The following is a 24,957-nucleotide window of genomic DNA, read 5'->3' as shown; positions in this document are numbered from 1 at the left end:
TTCAAGGATTGGTTGAAGAGTAATGGGAAGCTAGCTTGCGAGGGTGAGATTTTTCGTGCTCGAGACTCAGGGTGATAAGCAAGAGAAGACGAAATAAAGTTGCAGAGGCACGAAAGGGGTATTTATATCACAAGAATCTCAAACCCACTGCTACCTGTTCTTTTTTTAACGTAAAGACAGTTGGGCTCGAGTGCAGCTCTAAGCTAGTACCGCTAGAAATGCATAGACAGTACAAGAAGTTGGAAGGCGGATACGGACGTCCTGATGCAAAGCTGCTGGCCTCATTGTTAGGCTGTGTTTGGACAGAAAGCCTCTAGGTGCAGAGAAGTCGTACATCACCAGAATGCCAACCACCCAAGCGAGTCAGGTCATGAACGTGTATTGCACAGATCGGATCAATATCCGATGGGCAGGGAGCGGGTAGATCGTGACGGGCCGCGCCGCCGTGGAGCACGGCAAGTTACACATCGAGCGGGGCTGATGTGACAACATTCAGTTATGACTGGTAAACGGATGCTTCTTACAATCTGGAAGCTACGATCTGCATCTTGCATCCCCATTGCAGAGCGACGTCGCAGTACATCAAATCGGTCAAACATTATGCAACATTGGTCAATAGCAACCGAATCAAGCGGCGTGCATCACACTGTTCCGCCAACCATCCATCATGAGGCGACTGCGGTGGAAGCGGGATTGAAGACTGTCCATTGCAGATGCCCTTCTTGCCGGTGCATATACGACTGCATGTCTAAGATATATCTGGTCTAGCTTGACGCGCCGCTCTATCTTGATTCATGCGTCCATAGTAAACTGGTATGCATGCCTCGATCTTCACGGCGAGATCGCTAAAAGCTCCCAAAATTCTCAGTGACCCATGCCCGGAATCACTACATCTCCATACCACCTACTTCCCACCTGTTAATCAGCAAATGCAACATGCCGCGCAATACAATGCAGTCACCCTTATAATCTGGTCATTGATATCTCGCCATACCCAACGAGTACACATTTAACATTCAGCACATGATTCAAGAAGCCTATATGTATGATTTTACTTAGGCGTCGATGAATAACCACGACGCTCTGTACACGTATTCTCAAAAGGACCATCTCAGCATCAGCAACAGCATATCATATTCAAGTGGCCTAACTAGTCAAACCTGGGGGCAATATTTATGGAATTTCAATTGTCGAACATTTGAGGCGCTAAGCGACCCAGCTCTGTTGCTGAAAGGCAGTACAACACACGCAGAACGTCCATGCATTCGTCTTCACTCATCATTTTGTTTCAGATCTATTTGAGAATCTTTCTGGTTCTCCAACTCTGTGGAAAAAAACGGCTACAGGTTGATTTCAAAATGCCTGCCTGCCACATCTTCGACGTTCTTGCGGGCGTCCAACGGCAGCTGCACAGGAACGAACCAGCCAGGTGGGGCCGCGACGCCGGGGACATCGAGACCCTCGGAGCCCCGATCAGGGCCCGGGTGCGGACGAAGTCACGGGACGTCAATGCCTACGTATGTCTGAAAACGATGGTTTTATGTCACTATCAAAAGATGTATAATGAGGAAACGCCGTCCTAAGTCGGTAACAGGAACATTGAATTATCAAGGCTGCCACTCAGTTGAGGACTTGAGAAGGAAGGAAACAGTGGGTCTGCTGTGCCGCATTGCAGCCTGAACTGCATGATATGGCCCGGTCCCCTCGTTTTGATTTATCATCAAGTCACTGGATCCAATCTTCCTGATCGTCTGTCAATCCAGTTACAAGTCCCAATCATTGTTTCGGTAGTGTTCTGATGGGTCTGATTCAGAATGTCCGTCTCCAAACCCCTCGCGACAGACGTCACCAACGCCCCGGCTTGTCCCCTCGAATCTCTACCGAACGACGCCCTGGCAGCAATCCTATCAGAATGCGCTTCTTTCGAGGACTTGTACGCATTCATAAGAGCTTCACCCGCCGCATTCATCTGCTTTCAAGCCACAAAACGGAGTCTTTTCATCTCGATTCTCTCAGGTCTTCTGGGGCCGGGCATTCGAGACGCTGTCGCCGTTGCTGTCACTACATCACTTGACCGCGATCAGGAAGGATTCGAAGAGAACGTCTCCGACGCCATCGACCAATATCTGAATCTGCCCGCCGGTGTAGCCTCCACCAAAGGCTTGGAGTTGTACAACGTAACCTATCTGGTCAACTTCAACCGTACAGTTCAGTTTTGGGTCAACGAGTACTTCAGTCTTCGAGCGAACGTCTTCAAGGAGCACTGCAAAGACACGATTAAGCCTCTCAGTCGCTCAGAGCGACATCGCCTGGCGCAGGCCTTTGTTCGCTATCAGCTTTTCATGCGTCTGGACCCCGAGGCACTGCTGGATCGCCCCAATGGACGACCTCTGCTTCGAAGGTTGATGGCACAGTATGAAACATGGGAATTACACCAGGTGGATGTAGTCGTTGAGCTTTTCAAGGAGGTCGTCAAGCATTCAACTGAAATCCCGTACAGAAAGCCGAAATTCCGAGGGGGATCAGCACTTTCTGCCGGCCGATTCTTGGAATGGCGACGGCAGAGAGACCAGATGCGTGCCGGCTACTTGCGTGATATCGCGATACTACGTCATCAGGAGATGGGTTATCAGGACACGGCGATTAGAGAGCACGAGCGCGACTCGGGAGACTGGCGAAGCGTGGAACGAGGCAACGTGTGGGATCAACGTGGCACAATTCCTCGCTTCGACCGCTCATATCTATACATAAATTACGTTGAACGTTCGCATCCAGGGATCTGCTGGGGTGATTTTGGTTCTGGCTTCGCTGAGCACCCTTCAGTCGCTGATTCACCGCCGGGATGGGTAGATGCGGTGGATGAGTCCAATGGGCACATATGCTGGGGAAGGAACAGTTCTTATGACGAGAGGGAATGTAATGGTCTGTTGCCTCGAGACACTGGTCGAACTGTACTCCCTTTCTTCCGATGGCGACTGCTTGGGTTCATGTTTTGGGACATGGACCGTGTATTGCAGGTCAAAGAAGCAATAATGCACAAATACTAGAGCAATGCGCAAATATGAACACAGAGTTCAACCTGGAGCCGAGTACATAGTTGACGGGACCTCGGATCTGGACCACAGTTGTAGTTATATGATGACACTCATGTCTTGCCTATCCACTAAATAAAGTTGAGCGCGAGAAGACGAGGCAATTCTGACTCAACATCGTGGGTATCAGGTGATTTGTTCCTGGCAGATGAGAGTGGTAGTTTGTCGGTGAATATCAGCGGCATGTAACTGTTGGCCTGCGAATGAGTCAGAATATTCACCTAGACGCCCTTCAGTGATTCACAATTATCAATCATATTCGAAGTTACTCATTCCACACTGAAGATAACATAACAAAGAGGGAAATCCATACTTGCCAGCATCATCAACAACGCGCCTGCAATATCGACCTCTTGAATCTCACAACTACGCATTCTTTTGACACACTAGATACTTCTTGTGTTCCTACTTCAAATTAAAGAATGTGTCAGTTACTAGCTGGGACTGGTAGCTTCCTGTGTGGCCATCTGGATGCGTTCTGGTCATTGGATCAGTGCGACGGGGTGAGGCAGAGAAATCGGGAATGCGCAAGGAACACCACGAATCGAGTTTGGAGAGATGGAGTGTTTGAGACCGAAGGAGTCTGTCGAGATTGCGAGCAAGAGGGCATCCACCCAGGGGATCTTGCCGAGATGGAGGACGCAAGACGGGACCGGAGACGCAGACGGAGAAACCAGATTCGACACGAGATTCGGGCTGCTGGATGGCGCGATTGAGGGGGAATTTGAGAAATGTCCTAGGCCATGAACCCAGATTGCAGATCAATGAGGAAGGTCACTTCCCCCATGCCTACAAGCATTTGGTGCACGCGGGTTGTCTTCCGCCCTACATCGTGAAGTGACGTTTCCGGTGAGGCATCCCACATCGTCTCCATGGTGGGGCATACTTACGCCGCTGCAGCGCTTGCTTTTCGCTTGAACAAATGTGTGGTATGGGAGGGGAAACGGGGCGCCTCCGGCGTGTTCTTGTTTTAACGTCTGACGGGTCACACGTGATTGATGAGTAGGGCGCACAAAGACCTCGGAGTTCAGCGGATCTGACTTCGGTTGGTTGCTGTAACGCAGACCTAGCTCGGAGATCTGGGATATCTGCCTGTGTTTGAGACCGTCTCGCTAAACACAAATGTGACCGACGTAGACTCAGCTCGGATCTTAGGAATTGATGTTGGTGATGCCACAGAATGCCCCGATCGTGTGACCATGAAATGACAATATCCGTAATGAGGCCGTTCGGCTAGTCAACACAGCTCGGCCAGTTGAAGGCAATATCCGCCGGATGTCAAAATGATGGGGTCGTGGAGGTTATCCGCGGTTCATGGCGGCATTCTCGGCGGCCGAGTATGGAAGGTAAGAATCTCTATTGCAGGGTGGCTTGTCTTGGCAAAACAGAATCTTGCAGCGGTGCTTCGGGAGTATGCTGAAGGATCTCGAAAAGTAGGAAAGCCAAGCCTTTTACAAAGACGAATGCCGGATGTTCCTGGACGAATGGGACAGGGGTGACAGGATTCAGGAACCGAGCCTAGGTCAGTCTCCCAAAAGTTCCCCTATGCCACCATCACGAGGAGTTGAATCGCCATCGCCGCCGAGATGATGGAAGTAACCTTCCAGAAGCGTTCTTCTGTCGGTGGTGCTACCTCGTACGCATGCACGTTAGAGCCTCACCTTGATGGTCACCTCCTTCTTTGAGTATAGTTGTGCGTCTTGGAGCCTAAAGCCAGAGCTGAAGCGAAGTCCGCCTAACCGTTCCAGCTCGTGAAATATCAGAAACATACTATATCCAACGACATTCGGTGTCATAAAACTTGTGCGACTTGACTATTGCGGCATGTGTCCCGCCATTGCCGCTGGAACTATCGAAAAGCTGCAGTCGGCTAACCAGTCCGTCCAGATTTCAATCATCACTGGATTGTGGCTGTACTCCAGCTGGATGCCACTGAGGTAAATAGGCACGGAATATGGACAGTCTGCAGGCCTCCATCTACTTGAATGTCACAATGCCAACTGCCTACCTCAGCTACAACGAGTGAGACGGCTGTTCGCTCCATTCCGAGCAGCCTCAAAGTAGCAGCGTGGGCCTCTCGGAAATGCCTCCGAGACGACAGGGGTACTAGAAAGGATCTTTGGTTAACTAAGAAGCGCACGTTGGACACCGAGACTCAACCGACGTGGCGCCCGCCTTCAAAGACTGGACTCGGCGGCTTTCCCAAACTGCGAAGCAGAGCGTTTCGGGAGGTACGATGAGAAAATAAGTGACGAAGTGAGCTGGTTTGAGCTAGAAATCTGGGAACTGAGCATTGGAGCCTCTCGGCAGCCCGAAATGAGGAGAAAGTAACGTCGATTTCCATCGTCCGCGTTGTTTGAGGAAGGAAGTTGGCGACAATCCGGATTGGCTACCGATGCCCCATACCTTCTGCATGTGTGATTGGACACTTTTAGCTCGTGTCAGCTTCGGTAAAGCACGTGGGACCCACTACCTTATCACGTTATCGGAGCTATCGGTGAAGCTCAGACCACATATTGCTCCGCTCGAGACCCCGCGCCCCCACTTGCCGACGGGAACTGAGGGAAGTGGATCCCGAGCGAGGTAAGCTCATCGACCAGGTTCATTATCTCATATCAACCTTATCAGGGATTATCTTGATTTGCATGTGCTTTGAGCGAACCTGGCTGTAATTTCAAAAGTTTCCGAGCGGGATGTTTGTGGCTGGAAATTGTGTCCAGTGACGAACCCCAATCCCGGAGGTCTGGAGAGTGTGGCCACAAGCTTCGAACCAAACAAATGTGAGTACAGCATGTCTCGGCAACCCTATTCAGCGACAAACAGGACGGAGTGGCTGCTGACTGCGTACAGATGTTAAACCGTCCAGGATCTAAGCCAGGAACCAGGGGTCTTTCATTGATGGCAGCCACTGAATAACAAGCTTGATTGGCCGCCCATTGCGCCGAGATATTGTCAAATACTATCGTCTGTAGTTTGCCTGATAATCGCCTTGACGTAACTACTAACCGCTGTCCCTCAGAGGATTTGCCTAGAATTGCTCTAGACCAATCGGCTTATCATAATTAGTGGCGGGGTGGAAACTGAACAGAAGGAAGGAACTCGCGACCCCCAACTACGCCGATGCATGCCCCGTCAAGGATCTACCATACTGCTTCCTTTTTCTCCTCTCCGCATGAGCTCAACAGTTCATCCGTTCCAACCACCTGAACAATCATCACCAACGATTGCTTGTTTGCGTATGCTTGCAGATGACCACCAAGGGCCTTTCGAGAAGTCGACAACACATGAGCAAGAATCAAGAATGATGGCCGGCAGGCAGTCTTATCTGCATGGTCTTGCGTCACATTATTACGAAATAATTTACATCAATAGACGATGCCAGGTAGTCTATCAGACCAGGGCTTTACCGCCGGAGACCGAAATCCCAAGCCTTTGAGGCCCGACCAACATGCAACCTTCCCCACGCGATTCTGCATCCCAGAGTACCTGCCAGCTTGTGTAGTATTGAGCTTCACTCATATGCAGTAGCCATTGCGACTCATTCGCCATTTTTTGCCTAACCTTCATCATCGTCCATGAAGTCCAGCCCATTTGCGAATGGCCCCCAGTACCCCAGAACACAACATTCCACTCCGATCGCCTACTGTCACCCGGCGCGGCTCATCTCCAAATGAGGAAGGCGAGATATCTCACCTGGGGTTACATCGTCTCAAAGCTCAAGGATCAATCCCCGCTGCGACCAACCACATCTGTCTACCAGCTGCAATCTCGTGTGCGATTCACGCCGAAGACCAGAAATGAGTGCCCGAACGTCGTCCGACAAGGACTCAAGGCCTGGGCAGAGCAAGATCTGGCAGGGGTCTCTGGGGGCCCAGTGATTAGGACCTTGACGTCCTGGTAGTTGCTTATTTACGCTATCTGCTGAATCTCAATCATACCATTTGCTGTCATAACCCCATGTTTCCTTTCACAGTGAAAGAGGGTCTTCGGTTTTTGACCAACCAACAGGGGCTAGAGATAGAGCAGTCACTCGACAGATCTTGTATTTTATGCATACTCCAGCCTTGGCAGTGCCGTTCCGCCCACGGCACTGGTCGTTGAGGTGGATTGCCAATGACCCAAGGTGTCTTGCGCCATCATCATTGGTAGACTTGGTTTCCATCATCTCCCATTGAGCCCCTTTGACTGGCCGAATTCCAGCTTGATAGCTCTATCAACTGCCGATGCCGTCGTTACAAGAATGCGGCGAAAACCCTACCGCCAACTTCCCGTGGTCTATGGGGAGTTCGAGATTTTGGTCTTTTGCTGGAACCTCCCGATGGGTTACATTTTTCATATAATGAACTTGAGCTTGTTTTCCGTCCCTCACGCGTCCTCGGGTCCCGATGCAACTCGGTCCCTGCAAGCATCCATGTGATGGCACAACTCTCTGAGCCGCCAGCAAGCCTCGTCTGCTGCCTGACCTCGACCTCGCGCGCGGCCATCTGATAGCTCTGTTGCATTGCCAAGTCCGACCTACATGTCCTCTTCCGCCCCAGCCGCTGCATCTCCAACATCATCGTCAATCAACTTCCTCTTTCACGAGTCGTTGTACAAGCTTTTTGAGATGGCCGAGTGATGTCGCCACATGGCGCCATTTGTACTCTCCTTCCCCTTTTTGCATCGTCTTATCGACTGTGTCTCGAACATTGCAACAGACATGGCGTCTTCCGCTGCGAAGTTGTATGTTGTCCATCTTGACTTAGACCCTGCGGCTATGGCTGGAGGCTGACAGGGGTCGCCGATGGTACGTACAGCTTCTCGAAGGAAGCCTCCCAGCATGGCTGTATGCATGGCGGCGCCACACCATCGAAGACGTGGATGACCCAAGCCTCTTGCATGCCAGAAAGATGCGGAAGATGTTCATCTCTACGAAGGCCATATCGACAAAGAAGAAGTATAAATCATCGCCGGGGAACCCACGATATCAGAGCTTTCTTTCTTCACCACGCTCACATCCTCTCTAAGATTCCCAACTCCTCCTTCAGCATCTCGGTCTATCCTCCATCATCATGGTCGGCTTCAAGCGTCTCGCCCTTCTCGCGGCGGCCACCTGCGGCTTCGCTGCCCCCATTGAGCAGCGTGACTACACCGTCCAGACTGTCCCCAACGGCTGGATCGTCACCCTCAAGGAGGGCGTCCAGGCCCGCGACGTCGACAACCACTTGGACTGGGTCAGCCAGCTCGCCGCCCGCAACCTGAACAAGCGCGACTTCAAGGGTATCGAGCGCAACTACTCCTTCAACAAGTTCCACGGTTACGCCGGAAAGTTCGACGATGCCACCATTGAGGAGATCAAGGCCAACCCTGACGTAAGTTCCACCGAACCAAGTCTTCTGTAGACTCACTCTAACATGCAATAGGTCGTTGCCGTTGAGCGTGACCAGATCTGGACCCTCTTCGCCATCGTCACCCAGACCGGTGCTCCCTGGGGCCTGGGAACTATTTCCCACCGCACCTCCGGCTCCACCTCGTATGTCTACGACAACGCCGCCGGCACTGGCACCTACGCCTACGTCGTCGACTCCGGCATCAACACCGCCCACACCAACTTCGGCGGCCGCGCCTCGCTCGGCTACAACGCCGCCGGCGGAGCCCACACCGACACCCTCGGCCACGGCACCCACGTCGCTGGCACCATCGGCTCCACCACCTACGGTGTCGCCAAGCTCACCTCCCTGATCTCCGTCAAGGTCTTCGTCGGCAACTCCGCTTCCACCTCGGTCATTCTCGCCGGTTACAACTGGGCTGTCAACGACATCACCAGCAACAGCCGCCAGGGCAAGTCCGTCATCAACATGTCTCTCGGCGGTCCTTCTTCTACCGCCTGGACCACCGCCATCAACTCCGCCTACAACGCTGGTGTTACCACCGTCGTTGCCGCCGGTAACGAGGCCCAGAACGCCGCCAACGTCTCCCCTGCCAACGCCGCCAACGCCATCACCGTCGGTGCCATCACCAGCTCGTGGGCCATCGCTTCGTACTCGAACTACGGCGCCGTTCTCGACATCTTCGCCCCTGGCTCTTCCATTCTGTCCACCTGGATCGGCTCTACCACGGCGACCAACACCATCTCTGGTACTTCCATGGCTTCTCCCCACGTTGCTGGCCTGGTTAACTACCTCCAGTCCGTCGAGGGCCTGAGCACCCCCGCCTCGATTGTTGCACGCATCAAGGCGCTCGGCACCCCCAGCAAGATCACCGGCACCCTCAACGGCAGCCCCAACCTGATCGCCTACAACGGCAACGGCGCGTAAGCGTATCGGTCCGCTCTAGTCGAGGGTATATAAAAGCAGCGCGAGGCCAACGGATGACGAGAAGACGTTCCGTTGACGACGGCCCCCGCTGTCGAAAGTTTTGCTCGCTCAGCCTCTTTGCACATATGAAGGAGTTAGGATCTTCTCTCATTGGAGATGAGCGAGCGCACCTTTTTCTTTAATGACGGAATGAATGGGTTAAGACTTCATGCCCTTGACTGATTGGTCTTGGGCCCTCTGCATGAGATTTGAGAGAGGTTGCTGGGCTTGTTCATAGGAACAATAAACTTGATGCATCAGATTCGCCTTACGACAAGTGAAAGCCATTGCCAAATGTGACATAATCCGATTTACTGAGATATCGACAAGTCATAAGGATTGAAAGCTGCCAGATCCTAGGGCCAGGAAGTGTAGTTTTCCGGTGATCGGCATTGACCGCTCATCTTGGCGTATATGACTTGCATGTATGTAATTGAGGATCGAGTTCCACTCATGGCGCATTCCTTTGATTCCTTTACAACGCTTAAAAAAGGGGTGGCCATGGTTGATGTGTCCTGGCAATTTTGATCGCCAATCTGATAACGGATAAACTTCCGCAGTAGTATGTAGTCATTTGCCGCTGCGATTATGATGTTTTCGAGTTACTCACAGATGATTTCATACTTGATTGAACCAGTCAACATTCTTTTTTCATATTCTCACTAATGAAAGCCCAATGCAGAAGCATGCGTTTTGAGATTTCAGCGAATTTGAGTTCGAAGAGAAAGTGTCATGCAGAAACATATCGCTGAATCACGTAAAGAATGAATCTAAAAGTCTCCTGCTGTCATATCAATATCTTTGTCGGCAATATTAGGCTATGGATCTTTCCATGAGCGAGTACGAGACATAGGACGCAATAGATTGGGCCAGCTGCATCGGGCTCAAGACTACCGTACGTACATGTATCCTACATGACAAGTCAAAATAGCCAGCTTCAAGTTCAAAGTTTGCCAAAGCGAACTTCCAACAGACTTCCTATGGAGCTCTCCCGGTGCTAGACACGCCGCCTTATGATCCGTCGGCACAAAACAGATCTTTATGAAATTGGTCCGACGCCGATTCCGGCGGAGATGCCCATCCCGACCTCAAGGCATAAATGGTTGGATCCCATGCGGACAAGTACTGGGTCTCGGTATCCCACATTATTTCGGGTCACCGCTTAAGGCCGCTGGAACACCGAATATTTGTAATACGTAGTTCAAGGACGGTAGCCGAATCCTGATTACTGAACACCGAACGGAGCGTCGGACGGAGCCCCTCACGGAGCACTCCGCGTCCGATCCACGTTTTGCCTCGGCTTCTCTAGAGCAGTGCATATTAAACCAGATGTGGTCTACATGTATCATTACGCAGCTTTGAATAGCCTTGGGCTTTCATACTACTTGCCACTAATTGTTGAACTCGGAAAGCCTGCACAGAACTTTCTTTAACAGCATATGCACAATCTACGACGATGGCTGCATCTGGCATCCTGATCGAGGCGGAAGCCTTCGACGATTACGGCGGATGGCTCCTGGATTCCCAATTCGAGACCGAGATGGGTTCACCCTATCTAATTGCCCATGGAAACGGAAAACAAGTAAAGGACGCCAAGACCACCATCCAAATCTCCGAATCTGGTCTCTATAATGTCTGGGTCCGCGCCAAAGACTGGGTTCCCGGGTTTCACCCTGGCCGCTTTGGCCTTTCACTCAACGGCACCTCATTGCAGACAGAATTCGGAGCCAACGATATGGACTGGAATTGGGAGTTTGGTGGTTCCATCCAACTTGGGGCTGGCAGCACAACCCTTGTGTTGCACGATGTCGCCGGCTTCTGCGGGCGGTGTGATGCCATTTTCCTGAGCACAGGAGATACTCCACCGCTGAATGGTGTCGATGAGCCCACGAGAGCTTGGCGTCGAGCCCTGAGGGGTCTTCCAGAGACGCCCGAGAGTGTTGGACGGTTCGATGTCGCCGTGGTTGGAGGAGGTATTCCGGGATGCGTTGCTGCTCTCACGGCCGCACGACTGGGAGAACGCGTTGCCCTCATCCAAGATCGACCTTTCTTGGGCGGAAATGCCAGCATTGAAATTGGACTTAGCCCACGGGGTACTACGGGTCCGGTGGTTCAAGAGGTTTCACGCCGAGGTCCGACGGGTGACTTGGAAGCAGCACAACTCCTCAACGCCAACCCAAATGCCACAGTCTTCTTGGAGCACACTGTATGCGGTGCTGACACTGTTGATGGTACCATAACCTCCATCAAAGCTCGCCATTCCCGAACCGGACGAGAGATCATCGTCTCGGCATCGACCTTCATCGACTGCTCTGGCAAGGCCATCCTTGGTCTATATTCGGGAGCTGAAACTCTGTACGGCCAAGAGCCACGAGCCGCATACGGCGAATCCCTCGCTCCAGAACGGGGTAACAATATGCATCACGGAAACACAGTTTTCTTCAGGACTCGAATGGCAGAGAATCCGGTGCCATTCCCGCCGGTTCCATGGGCTACTCCGGTCGCCGGAGACTTCGCCGATCTCGGTGGCCAGCTCATCAGTCCTGGCTACGAGAACGGGCCTGGTCCTCGTGTTGATCGCGGGGAACATGCCGACGAAAACATTCTTCGTCGGATGAAAATGCCCCTCACTCACTTCTGGGAGTACGGTCAGTGGCTCGATCCGTACACACAGGGCGAGCAGATCCGCGACCATCTCCTGCGCGCCATCTATGGCACGTTTTCCAACGTCAAGACCATGAGGCCTGAAGAGTACGCCAATCTGGAGCTCGAGTGGGTGGCGATGGTGGCAGCTCAGGGCGAGTTCAGGCGTTACAAGGGCGACTATGTCCTCAGCGAGTCGGATATCCGAACCCACAAAGGATTCCCCGACGCCGTTGTACAAAACTCCGGTGCGTTCTGTCTGCACTGGCCGGGTCATAAACGCTACGACTTTCGATTGTCTCACTGGGACTGGGATGAGAGGGATGAAAAACCTTATGACATCCCGTTCCGTTGTTTCTATTCCGTCAACATCAATAATCTGATGATGGCAGGGAAGCATCTGAGTGCGACGCGGGTGTCAATGTCCAACGCCAAGTTCATGGGAAACGGTGGGCAACACGCCGTCGCTACGGCTGTCGCAGCGCATCTTTGCCATAAATATGGCACGAGTCCTCGAGGCATTCACAGCAGTCATCTTGCAGAGCTCAAGGACCTGGTAGCAGGGGTACTGGAAACCGGTAGACCACGGGTTGCAAGTCGACTATGAGTAAATGGATCAATCTTCACTCAGTAACCTCGGTTTTTAGTAAACGCGGAATTTTCAAATTGAAGAAATAGGTCCTAAACTTAATTCAAAATTCATTCCTTGACTCAACGCCGAAAAGGAACATCAACTCCCAAATGAACGCAAGATTTTGACTCAAAAACAACTAAGCAGACTTGGCAAGATCACAACTGGAAATTCCCATCTCTTCAAATCTCCAAGCACGCACCAGCAACAAGTAAACCGAAGGTGAAAGTTCTGAGTGTCTTGATTGTTTTGCGCTTTGGCTAAGACTTCATCACAGTTCCAACAGAATGGGAACTATGGGTGGAAATGGAGCTCCAATAGAGAGGAGGAAATAGGTCACAAATGGACCCACGATGAAGACGAGTAGCACGATCAGCAGTTGAAAGACGAGGGAATTGGGAGATAAAGAAGGACAACCCCCAGAAGAAGAAGGAGAAAAAGAACGAGAGAAGTTTCAGTAAGGAAAGAACTAGGGTTTCTTTAATTCCGACCGGGAACATGTGGGTGACGTCCAACAAAGCAGTGGGTAAATTTCAGTGGCAGCAAGGCGACAAACCGGAATAGTCGTAGAAGGCAATGAACAGCGGTCTTTATATCAGACCGACAGTGTATTATACATGAGAAATATGGAATACTTAAGGAGCTGGGTAGCAATGCAATTTGTATTGCACCGAGATGCTATAAACATATAATACATACCCTGAATATCTGCAAAGGTCGTACATCCCTACTACGATAGAATTTGCCTTATTAAGCCAGCGATTCCACGAATTGTTAGTATCCTACACTTAAAAATACTTGAACACTGGCAAGGGCAAAGTAACACACTAACAGACATTCAGGTGGTGTACTGTGTACAGCCAGTAGGATGAGTGACCAAGAGAGCATAGTGGTGCGGTTGCTTCGTCGAATAGTTGATGCTATTGCTATTGTTATTGTTGTCGTTGTTTTATTGGTCAACGCCCTTCGGTATAGAGCGTCCGCTCCAGCGGTCAGCTAAAGACACATATCTGTGGAGCCTCAGAGAGCAAGGCAGACCAGCTGTATATGAACAAATGGAATGAAGTTGAAGAAAGACGTTTAGCTTTTCTGGCTGTTATTATGCGCCTTCCCGGCTACTAATAAAGCATTAAGTGATCACGGTGACGCTGGGAGTGGGGATCCATAGACGTCAGTAGGCGGTGTGAATCCGGAGAGGGGCAACTGCCGTTTGTGACCTCACTTTCTCTGAAGCCTTTGATGCATCCCCCGAAACCATACCAACTCATCTTATCTCATCTCACATCCCTCATCACCAATCGTCAACGTCACAATGGACCCCAGGGCACGCGACCACTTGTATGGCGGCAAGCCGAACAACATTCAGCTCCAGGAGGAACATGCGAAGTTGCGTACGAAATTCGACCGGTATGGTGAGCAAATTGAGGATCTTTGGTCGAAATTCGACCAGGAAACCCGGAAGAGAATGGTAATCGCAAGCGCCGAAGAGGGAGATTATGTCCTAGCACATTCCGAGGACAATTCGCGCGACCCGTTGCAGAAGATCATTCCCGAGTGGAACCTACGCGACATCACGCAGCCCGGGTCGGAGTACCTAACGGACATGATGTACGAGCGTTCGCAGGCGGACCTCATTGACCAGTACAAACACATCATGGATGGACTTGGAGACAAGGGTTTTATTGAGAAAATGATGGAAGAGCAAAATCTTCGCATCCCGGGGAGATGGGAAGACAAGTACATCGCGTTCATCGACAACGAGCAGTATGGCACGGCCATGCAACTGAAGGATACAAGCCCTATACAGTGGGCAATAAATTTCGGAAACCTCGTTGGGCAAGAGACTGGGGAACTCGTTCTGTTCAGGCAGTTACATCTCATGTATAAACTCAACGACATAGCGGACGCGATCCTGGCAGAGGGCCGAGTCAGGGCCAGCAAACCTGTCCGTCCGCCGGGCGCTCGCCCGCAAGGACCGGTCGACGAAGCGGTCTTCGGTAGGCGACCGACCGGAACTGGGCGCGCGCGCGCCAAGGCGACTCTCGAGCCCAAGCAGAAGGCCAAGGAAGCCCCCGTAAAGCTATCGATTGCGGAACTCAAAGGCGCTGTTCGCGACCAGAAGGTGGCTCACGAGGTGTGCCTCGATCTTTTCGCGTCAGGGCCTGGCGTGCTCGCTAGGACTGCAAGTTTGTGGTTTTCCAACCGCCCGGAGCTCGTGGCTGATGAGAAGGGCCGGGCCCTGCCTCTTCAGGCCGACAAGCACAGCAGCGGCGCCGTCTTGGACTCGGCTCACAACATCGTCAAGGACGTTGCGGTTTGGAATTACATCGATCAACTCGTTGGACAGCTCGAAATTGAGGGACTGGATAAGATCCACCGATCGATCGTTCTCCAAGAACTCTCCAACGTCTGTCACTACGAGTACGCTCGAAAGCAATTTCTTCTCAAGCGCTATCTTACCAAGGGCTCGAAACTCTTCAAGCGTGTGTCCAATGGGCTCGACCCGGTTGGTAACCCCAACATCAAGTTGAAGGGCAAGCCCGCAGAATTCATCAAGACCGATCCCCAGCTTCACATTCTTCTCACGTTGGCCCAGCCAGAGACGACCGCTGCCAAGGCGGTTGATTGGCTGAAGAAACTGGGCGAGATGTATGAGAATATTCCCCTCGAGCGGGAGAAGTTCCCCGAAGAGGTGGTGGATGTGCTGGGCGACGTGGCCATCATCGTCATCTTCATCCAGGATGCTACCCTCGCTACCTCCATGCCGCCTCTCTCGCGCAAAAAGGGCCAGTTCTTCGTATCCCGAGCTCAGGGGCTGGAAGCCGAATTCAACCAAATCAAGAAGGATCTCAACCTGAGCGAGTTCGCTGCCCCCATCGACAAGCTTCGAGAGCCCAGTAACACAGAGGGCGCCTTGAAGGCTCTTGATAGGTTCCTCGCTGAGAAAGCCGGTGCCAAGTTGGGCTTCTTGTACGAAGACCTGGTTCAAGACAGCGTCGCACACCTTGCCAAGCAGCACGAAGAGTCCAAGGCGAAGGGAGAGATGGACTGGACTCCTCTCCCGATCGAGGGTGCCGAGTCCCGAGAGAAATTCGTCGAGGACCGAAAGAAACGGAACGAGAACCGTACTTCTGAAATTTCTTCGTTGGACATCCGCCCTGACGGCCAACGCCCCGCCGCGGAGGAAGTGGCATCCCCGGCGAAGGCTATCCAGGCCATCCCGCGTATTGGCGAGGTCTTCTCGAAGCTTTTGGGGAAGGCGGAGGCTAGTGATCCTGTCAAATGGGAGGATCTTGAAGACGCGATGAGGACGGCTGGGTTCAGACCCATTCCCAAGTACAACGTCTTCACCACTTTCCTCATGTCGGAGGCTGTGTCAAAGCAGCCGTTTGCTGTGAAGCGGCCGTTCAAGTCTATGATTGCGGGCCATACATCTCCCATCTTGGGTGAAAGGTTGAAGAGGGCTTATGGATAGAATGAGGACACATTCGAGGTTGTTTGAAATGGCTATCGGTCTCGTAATCCTCGACTACAATTGATTGATTAAAGGGGTGGAATTGAGGTTCAAGTCCCGGGCCTTTTTTTCAGCTCTCAAACGAGAAGTCCCTGATAACAGTTTGAGAATTCGTCTGCTGAAACCTCCCTCTTCCTTCCTTCCTGTAATATCTCACATTTCCTCTCATCAGCGATCTCCGGCGCCACCTCCGATGCCGTCTCCGATGTGGGGCCGAGTGGCCGAGCGGCTAGCCGGCGGTAACCTCAGCTGTCGCATCCGTTGATGCCTGCCTAGGTAGCCTGCATGGAGGTCGCTGATGTTCTCTTCTCAAATACTGTTCCATCAAAGGTTTAGAAAGTTCAGATCAGGGTCATTATTTGGGCCTTCCCGTTCTGCAGTAGCAGTCGTGACCTGTCTGGCCTGAGGCAAACTTCGCCTGACCTACCTCCCCTTTTGCTGGCGCAGATAGTATTAATAGTTGGCTTTGTCATCTTTTGTTATTGTTTATTCATCTGATGATATTTCGCCCTCATTGCTGTATCTTTTGTGGATGGTTTGTGGGAGGATTGAAATTTTCATTGGACCTGTTCCTGGTCAACAAACGGTAAGCGACCGGCTGCCTGCGTACGTGGTTGGCAATCAATCCCTTTGACGAGTCTGAGGTGAGTTCCTCTTCACTGCTCGCTGTTGAAAAAATTTTCTTTCCCCTTTCTACTTCTACCTATCCCTCCTTCCCACTTGAATTGGCCATCGACTCATCGTCTTCAAGCTCCGTCGTCGCTTGGGGTGTACTCGTGTCAAACCACAACCGACTATCACGGACTACTCTGAGTCCTGACTATACCATGGATTCCCCTAACATGGCCTTGGAGAAGGCTATCGACAAGCTTCAGCTTCATTCGCCGACTGGAAGGCATGCGATTCGGATCACAGATCTCTCGGACGACATCATCCTCTCCATCGTGGAGTTCCTCTGTCACCACTGCATCGCTCGAAAGGAAGACGTTCCCGAAGCCGATGTGGACTCTGCATATCTGACGGCCATCATGAAATTCTCGCAGACGTGCTTTCGCTTTCATCGCCTTGCCAGACCCTACATCTTTCACCACCTCTACTTGAGCTACGACTACCTGGCCATCCGCGACGACTCTTGGGAGGATGATACCAAGCGCGAGAAGTCAATGCTTCGCCTGCTAGCAACTCTTGCCGGTGACCACGCTCGACACGCCGCGGATACGAGCAAACGAAGCCTCTCCGATGGCATTGACGACTTCGCTCGGTCCGTCAAATACCTCGAGGTCAACTTGAGCCCCATTGCCCACAATGACAGCGGCGAGACCGGCAGCTCGGGACTTGCAACTCCTACGACGTGGTGGTACGATTGGCTCCCAACCCTGCTCAACAGACTCGTCAACTTGGAGCACCTTGAAGCTACGATGGAGCGACCCCGCACCAAACGCCACCTCTTCATTTCCAGCCTGGACCGAAACGGTCTCTCACGCTACGAGTCCATCAAGACTCTCACGCTCACCTACCGTGGTGACTGCAACGAATTCATCGGAAACGCCGACCTTCGAGACACGCACATGCTGTTCTACCGATGCCCTAATCTGGAGGTGCTCGAGATTCGGGGTATCGGAGGTATTGGTTGTAGGGTGATGGAAAACATCATGCACGTCAGGGGCAATCTCAAGACCATCCGCCTCATCAACTGCGCCTTGCAGGTACACGACGTCGCCGGCCTGCTGGTCGGCGTGATGGGCCTCGAGACCTTCGTTCTCGGCCGCGGAAAGTTTCGTCGGTTTCAGTGGATGGGCGAATTCCGCGACCTCGTGCCTTCACGCCAGCCTTCGCGCCATCACCCTTCGTGCACTCCATCCACATTGGTGTACTTACTGAGAAGATACGGAAATCAAACCTTGAAGCACCTCGAGCTTCGGCCATTCGAGCTGAAGATGTGGCAATCCTTCTGGTCCCCTAACCCGTCTGGCGGAGCCGACGAAGCCCGCCAAAAGACTCGGGCCGCCGTCATCGACAGTCTCCGCGACTTCACCAAGTTGGAGACTCTGCAGCTGGGACAAGATTCCATTCTCGGCATTCCCAACATGTGGCTGAACACGATGGATGGACCAATGCTTGGGCCAGTGGGTATGTTGGGCCCGGACGGACGGTTCGAAATTGTCCCGGCCGTGTCGCATGTCAAGCGTCACACCACCATCCTGCCCGATCATGGCGGAACCCGACTGCTCGACTTGCTGCCGCGCACCCTCAAGTCGCTCCGAATCACCAACGTCAACCAATACCTCGCAAGCAACCTGCTCAACTTCGCCAATGCGGTCTCGGCCGGGGAGTTCCCGGCCCTCGTGAACGTGTCTCTGCACGGAGAAAACGAGGCCGCAGATCGTCTCCGACACGGCGATCATTTCCGCATCGAATTCCTCCGCGGGATGGAACTGGACTGGCCTTTCCTCGAGAAGAGCGTCCTGGAGAGCATGCAGAGCACGTTGTACCTCGCCGGCGTCCAGTTTTCCTGGGACGCCATGGACAGCAACGAGCCGGTTGGCGGCTGGCCTGGAGACCCGGCGCAGGAGTTCGGATGGGCACCCACTCCGCGTAGGTCGGATGAAGAGCTTGCTTTTTTCAGGTTCAGTAGAGAGCGGTACGAGAAGTTCTGCGACCTGGTGCGAGCCGGCAATGCTTACGGCGCTCCCCCGGGTAATGAGTGGGCTAGCGAGCCGGACACTGACGAGGAGTACATTGACGAGGAGTACACCGATCATGAGGACGCTGACGAGGAGTACACCGATCACGAGGGCACTGATGATGAGGGCCCCGACGATGAGGACGATGGTGATGAGGACAATGAGGATGCTTGCAGCGACAACGAGGATTGTGAGGAGTACGAGTAACGCCAGGTCGACCACTTCGGTAGATTTTTTGACGAGGATCCAAACACCTTGGACTGATTATGTGTTAGTGAAGAGCAGCAGCAGATCGATTAGACGGAAGAAACTCTTTGCGATGCATATCATCTGGAAATACGCAGACACTCGATTCTCAATGTTGAACTATCTAATCCAAGTACCCTGGACTTCCAGTGCTCACGTACGGGATATCGGGAGACAAGAACCAGGAATGCAACGTCTCCTAACTTCCGTGGCCCATCTGCCGAGGCAGGACCGAGAGTTCCAAGGGTCTGGGCTCGTTTTAAATCACCTTCCCCGGACTCGGGCCTGTCAGGAGGCATTCTATGTTGCCTTGGCGGTCACTCGTGGTGGACGGCAAGGGTCACAACGTTACTCCTCGGAGGCTGGACTCCGGGCCCGGCAAGGGATCGGCGACGGAGATTCGTGGAATATGACCCAATTTTTCGCCGCTGTTCGGGGGTGTGATTGACTCCGATATTAAAATATTGGCACTTTCCCCTTCGGCGAGGGTCAGAAACTCTTGATGAAATGAGGTGGGCGGCGTCGAGGAGTTGATGGTTTGGTATGCCGCCCCAGCTCAGGGCAGTGCTATTTAAGATGTCATGTGTTCTGGCCCTCAGGTAATGGAGGTTCTTCTCGGCGCGGCAGTTCAACACTTACGCGAAAATACGACCAACCCAAACATCAAACAGGTTCATTTGTCAGAATGAAGTTCTCGTCGACTCTTCTTGTCACCCTGGCGGCCGTGTCGGCCGAAGCCCACTGTAAGTGACATTCACAAGTAACCATTCAGAACAAATAGTATCCTCAGACACCGACGATGCTCGAAGATAACTAACACGGTCTTATCATAGATACCTTCGGTCGCCTCGTGTACGGTGGCACGACCTACCCCGAGTGGCAGCATGTCCGCAAGACGCTCAACTTCTACTCCAACGGCCCCACCGACGGCGTGTCTTCCACGCAGATCCGGTGCTACGAGGCCGACGCCAAGGACAGGGGCACCGTCACGACCCTTCCCGTGACCGCCGGGTCGACGATCGGGTTCGCCGCCAACGGAGTCGTGGGACACCCCGGACCCGCGAGCTTCTACATGGCGAAGGTGCCGTCGGGCCAGACGGCGGCGACGTGGGACGGTAGCGGGGCCGTGTGGTTCAAGATCTACCACGAAAGGCCGACGATCACCAGCAGTGGACTCGAGTGGGCGTCATTCAGTGAGTTACCTATCCAACTTTCAAACTTATCTACCGGGAATAAGGCTTCTCTTTTCTGGGGCCTGGAGAATGGAGGCGGAGAAGAAGAAAAAATACTTCAGTTTCAAAAGAAAAGGGGCGGTTTTCATCTTTAGTGGGGTGTTCGTGAGTCGTGAGCGGTAGGGCTGAATCAGTTTCCGCATGCTAACGACGCTCGTGTCAAAAAGACACCCAGGTTCTTTCGACCAAGATCCCGTCCTGTCTCGCGAACGGAGAGTACCTCGTCCGAGTCGAGCACCTCGCCCTGCACGGCGCCGCGACCGAAGGCGGAGCCCAGTTCTACGTCGCCTGCGCCCAGGTCTCGCTCTCCGGCGGCGGCAGCACCAAGCCGGCCGGCGTGTCGTTCCCCGGAGCGTACAAGTCGACGGACCCGGGCATCCTCTTCCAGCCGTACTGGCCGACGCCGACCAGCTACACCAACGCGGGCCCCGCTCCGATCAGCTGTTAAGAAAACCAACTCCGCAGCCCGGGTTTCGTTCCGCTATCCGTGGGCGCCGATCAGTTTCGCTAGTGCCTGGCGCTGTGTTACGATTCAAGGTGGCGGCATGTCTGGATGTACCTATCCGATGCCGGTGCGACACAGATAAGGCACCCAGGTTGGACTGGACGCGGGACCAAACCGGATTCTCGGCAAGGCGGACCACTCCCTCCTCGGACCATCACCTCCTGGTCTGGTTCGCCTTTTTTTTTTTTTGGCTGGAGCTGTTGAGGAGGAGTCTGATCGGTGATTTCTGGGAGTGAGAGGATTTCCTTGATTGTGGAGGTCCGCGCGGCCCGCTTAGCGGAAAGAACATGGGATCTGATGTTCGCACGCCACGGGAACAACGACGTGATGTCAGGAAATGCGGGGAATTCTACGTCATTTACGTTCGGACGTGGCGCAAGGGTGCAATTCTTGCGACTGTTCGTGGCTACACTCGCTGCAGATGATGGCCTGTTTGGTAGTTCTTTAACTGAGAATTTGCAACCCGCGTGTTAAGTGGCTATTTCGGTGCAGTCATGTTGAAGTAATCGAAGATCGGCCTCAACGATATTCATGATCGACTTGTGAGTGTACGAGCTAAATTCTAGCTTTGATAAGACGCTGAACACACATCGCGAATAGACGCAGACGAGAACCTTACTTCTCAACTTTCATCTGAAGACATCCTGATAAGAATAATTTCATCCGCGAAGCGACCATTCATCTACTAGACGAACATCTATTGAGCGATAATAAGACAACGGAGATGACGACAATAACGATAGAAGAATCCGGAGCACCATGCTTCCCTCACGAGAGCATGCTCACACCTCCGCCCGAAGAGAAGACCCCGCCTCCCTCCGAAAATAAGCTCTCACCCCCGACCGAGAACAAGCGATCTCACATCCGAAGTCCGCATCGCAAGAGTCCCAGCCCTGGAAGGCGCTACAACGGCGATGGGAAAGGAATCCAGGTCGACATCGGCGCTCGCCTTCGCGAGTACGTCGACTGCCTCAACAACCAGAAATGGGACGTCATCGGCAACCACCTAGCGGACCAACTCCAGCGCAACGGACACCCCCAGACGCGAGAGGAGCACATCGCCCGTCTGAGGTCACGCGTGGAGAATCTCGCCGGCTTCCAGATCAAAATCGACACCATGCTCGTCGACAAGAAGGCCCAAGCCGTCGCGGCTCGCTACGTCAACGTGATGACGGTGGCAGACGCCATGATCGACGTCGACCCCGTCGGCAAGACGACCGAATTCGACGAGCAGTGTTACCTCTGGTTCAATGAGAAGGGCAAGATCTCGAGGATCGTGACGCTGCAGGACAACGACGGCATTCGCGCCCAGAACCCGACCGCGGAGATGACGCCAAAGTTCCTGACGAGGCGGATGCCGGAGGAGCCGATTGACCTGGGATCGCTGTATCGGGCGTACGTGGCCAGCATCAACCACCGCACGATGAGCAGCGAGTTCCCCAGGTTCTGCAGGAAGGAGCTCCGTCACAACAACAGAGCCTTCTCCGTTGAGGATTACTGGCGCAACATCGAATACAGCCAGGACGCAATCCCCGATCTGAAGTTTGAGATCCAGGAGCTGTTGGTGGACGAGGACACCCAGCAGGTGGCGGCGCGATTGGAACTCTCTGGAACGCCGATTTCGGAGTTTGCGGGTATGCGACCGAACGGCAAGCGTATCAAGTTCCACGAGCACTGCATGTACCGCTTCGACAAGGGCAAGATCGCGCTGGTATGGGCCACGATGGAGCTTGATGTGGTTCGTCGGCAACTTGAGGTCAAGACAGATCGTCGGAAGTCGTCGACGCTGGGGATCAACTGAACCCCCTGAAGGCTTCAACACTGTATTATGATACCATTTGGGACTTGGTATGGCTTGTGCGGATATGAAACCCGGGATAGAACAGGGAACAGCGTCACGACTTCGGGTATTTTGAATCTTTCTCCGGTTTATTAGCGGATATGACCACTGTTCTAATGTTCAAGCCGGAGGAGAGGCTATGCGTGTACGATACTTCTTATTACATTGCGTTTAGACTTGTCAAATAGAAGTTGTTCTTGGGCTCTGCAAAAGACAGAACATCAATAATCGCAGAATAACTAATTTACTCTAGAATGAAAGAACGCCTCTCGACTGGAACACCGATTAAGTTGACTTTACCGTGAAAGACTGCTAGGCCAAGCCGCTCGAACCGACCATCGCGAATGTGAACAACCATGAGAATCAGACTGACCGACTTCGGGTTATGATGTCGACTTGGTAGTAGTACGGTCCCGAATCTCTCTCCCATGACCAGCGCAGACATTTTGAAGCTATCCAGCCCGTTCTGTAAAGCATTTCTCCGCTTCTCGTATAACTTCTCATCTCCTCCCAGTGTGCACCGGAATCCGGTGCCAAATTCAGTCCCATCTCCGCGCTTGACCACTACTTGCCAACCCGACTCAGAGTCTGCGACATTATCGATTTCAGATTCCATACCGACTTTGCTCAGGTAAACCTCAACGAAATCTCCCGTGAGGTGAAGACGTTGCAAAGTTGTCGTTTGGTTTGTCGAATCAAGTTCGGTGCAGTAATCTTCCCACCGGATTGTACGGGTTTGAGCTCCTGAAACAGTGACCTCCACGGCGATCTGCAACTGATGCGTATTTGATACGTATCCATCATACTCTGAAGGAGCAGAGATGTGCGCGAGCCAACCTGTCCACGACCAACTTGGGAAGCCCTTTCTTCGAAATTGGGAAGGACTGGGGCCGGCGAATCTTTCAATATCCCAGCATAAACCAGTTATCAGATTCTCCGTGTTACTTGATGCCGCCTTTCCGAGAGTGATGTCCGGGACAACTGGTATGCCGTGCAGATGACGGAACGGTCCATAGATGGACTTGATTCGCTGGAAAACACCCGCGATGCCGTTCAGGGCGTCGCTAGGAAACGACATTTTTCTCTTGCTGTACGCCGCAATCAACTTGAAGCTCTCTTGGTGTGGATGTCGAACTCTGCGAAGAGGCTTAAACAACCTGTTGTCCAGACGTGTCGCATTATATGAGTCATTCCAGTTGATGTTCCATGCAGAGAAGCGGCTTAGGTTTTTGCGGTGCATTATTTCGAGTGGCATGGCATATCTGTGGCATCTCGACACGTCATTCCGCCGCAGGTGAAGAAAACCTGATCTGCACAGAAGACAAGATATCTTCGGGCCAAGAGAGCTTCTTGGAAGGTCCAACCACGGCCGTTCCAGGTTGAGTTCTTTATCGCTTGCAGTGGCTCAGGTGGTACTGAGACGTACGATTGTCCGCTTGGTGTTGTGAAACAACATCGCAAAGCCCTCGGTGTTGAAGGCATTCCGGGCAGTCCTACTGTTGGGCCATCGCCATCCATTGCGGCAACAATAGTAAGTGATGAATGGCCGTATGACAGATCCATCTGATCGATTTGTGCTTGCTTCGCTTTCTTTTCGTCGTTGGTGGTAGCGGACTGTTCAATGCAGAATCTATCAACCCAAAGATACCGAAATCCCATCATGCGGCTTGCTGCAATGGCGTTTTCGATTGTCCTTGGTAAAGGTGCAGTGAGGTCTTCGGATTCGGAGGCCGAGCTAGAGCCCCAGCGATAGCTCAACGTAACGTATGGTTGATTTCCATCCCATTTTACCTTCGATCTTGTTGTGCAGGTCTTTTTCCACATCACCGCTTCCATCTTATCAGGCCGATACGCTGTAAGGGATTTCGACTAGTTAAGATTCTCCCATTTTGAGAACAGTGGAAATAGAGATGATAAAGCTGAACACGACAAAGTTTATCTATTTAACTTCTTTAGTGCTCGTCTGGCATCCTTAAAATAAATATGAAATTCTCAGCTGTGCAGAAAGCAGTTGGTAATGCAAATATTATTCAAGGAACTGACAAACGAGCAGAAGAATCTGGCGACCGTACGTCTACCAGTGTTCCATAACCGGCACCCCGGGAGTCTGCCGCATAGTTGGTGTCTGCTATGTTACACAGCTAACGTTTGCACCACAATATGCAGGCCCATCCTGCGTGCACAGAGAATACACTTGCGGGATCCTGCTGGTAGGAACCCTCGACAAAAGCTCTC

At 52.6% G+C, this 24,957-nt stretch overlaps 6 protein-coding genes across 6 annotated transcripts; all 6 read left to right on the top strand.

Moving 5' to 3' along the window:
• Positions 1-1,814: 1,814 nt before the first annotated feature.
• On the top strand, positions 1,815-9,388 carry CkaCkLH20_12276 (subtilase; the record flags this gene model as incomplete). The annotated part of the gene is made up of 3 exons (XM_038894989.1): positions 1,815-2,756; positions 8,120-8,443; positions 8,495-9,388. 3 exons carry the CDS (start codon positions 1,815-1,817, stop codon positions 9,386-9,388), a joined length of 2,160 nt encoding a protein of 719 aa, XP_038739651.1.
• A 1,495-nt stretch (positions 9,389-10,883) lies between these two features.
• On the top strand, positions 10,884-12,677 carry CkaCkLH20_12275 (uncharacterized protein; the record flags this gene model as incomplete). The annotated part of the gene is made up of 1 exon (XM_038894988.1): positions 10,884-12,677. The coding sequence occupies one exon, from the start codon at positions 10,884-10,886 to the stop codon at positions 12,675-12,677; it is 1,794 nt and encodes a 597-aa protein (XP_038739650.1).
• A 1,336-nt stretch (positions 12,678-14,013) lies between these two features.
• Positions 14,014-16,176, top strand: CkaCkLH20_12274 (ipa protein; the record flags this gene model as incomplete). The annotated part of the gene is made up of 1 exon (XM_038894987.1): positions 14,014-16,176. One exon carries the CDS (start codon positions 14,014-14,016, stop codon positions 16,174-16,176), a length of 2,163 nt encoding a protein of 720 aa, XP_038739649.1.
• An 866-nt stretch (positions 16,177-17,042) lies between these two features.
• On the top strand, positions 17,043-19,106 carry CkaCkLH20_12273 (uncharacterized protein; the record flags this gene model as incomplete). Its single annotated transcript, XM_038894986.1, has 1 exon — positions 17,043-19,106. The coding sequence occupies one exon, from the start codon at positions 17,043-17,045 to the stop codon at positions 19,104-19,106; it is 2,064 nt and encodes a 687-aa protein (XP_038739648.1).
• A 724-nt stretch (positions 19,107-19,830) lies between these two features.
• CkaCkLH20_12272 (uncharacterized protein) lies at positions 19,831-20,825 on the top strand (the record flags this gene model as incomplete). Its single annotated transcript, XM_038894985.1, has 3 exons — positions 19,831-19,888; positions 19,979-20,338; positions 20,545-20,825. 3 exons carry the CDS (start codon positions 19,831-19,833, stop codon positions 20,823-20,825), a joined length of 699 nt encoding a protein of 232 aa, XP_038739647.1.
• An 835-nt stretch (positions 20,826-21,660) lies between these two features.
• On the top strand, positions 21,661-22,683 carry CkaCkLH20_12271 (uncharacterized protein; the record flags this gene model as incomplete). Its single annotated transcript, XM_038894984.1, has 1 exon — positions 21,661-22,683. One exon carries the CDS (start codon positions 21,661-21,663, stop codon positions 22,681-22,683), a length of 1,023 nt encoding a protein of 340 aa, XP_038739646.1.
• Between the last annotated feature and the right edge of the window lie 2,274 nt (positions 22,684-24,957).

This window comes from Colletotrichum karsti (genome assembly GCF_011947395.1).
Source record: "Colletotrichum karsti strain CkLH20 chromosome Unknown Scaffold57, whole genome shotgun sequence".
Lineage (NCBI taxonomy): Eukaryota > Fungi > Ascomycota > Sordariomycetes > Glomerellales > Glomerellaceae > Colletotrichum > Colletotrichum karsti.
The sequence above is the reverse complement of the archived record's forward strand: the minus strand, read 5'-3'. Positions and strand labels throughout refer to the sequence as shown.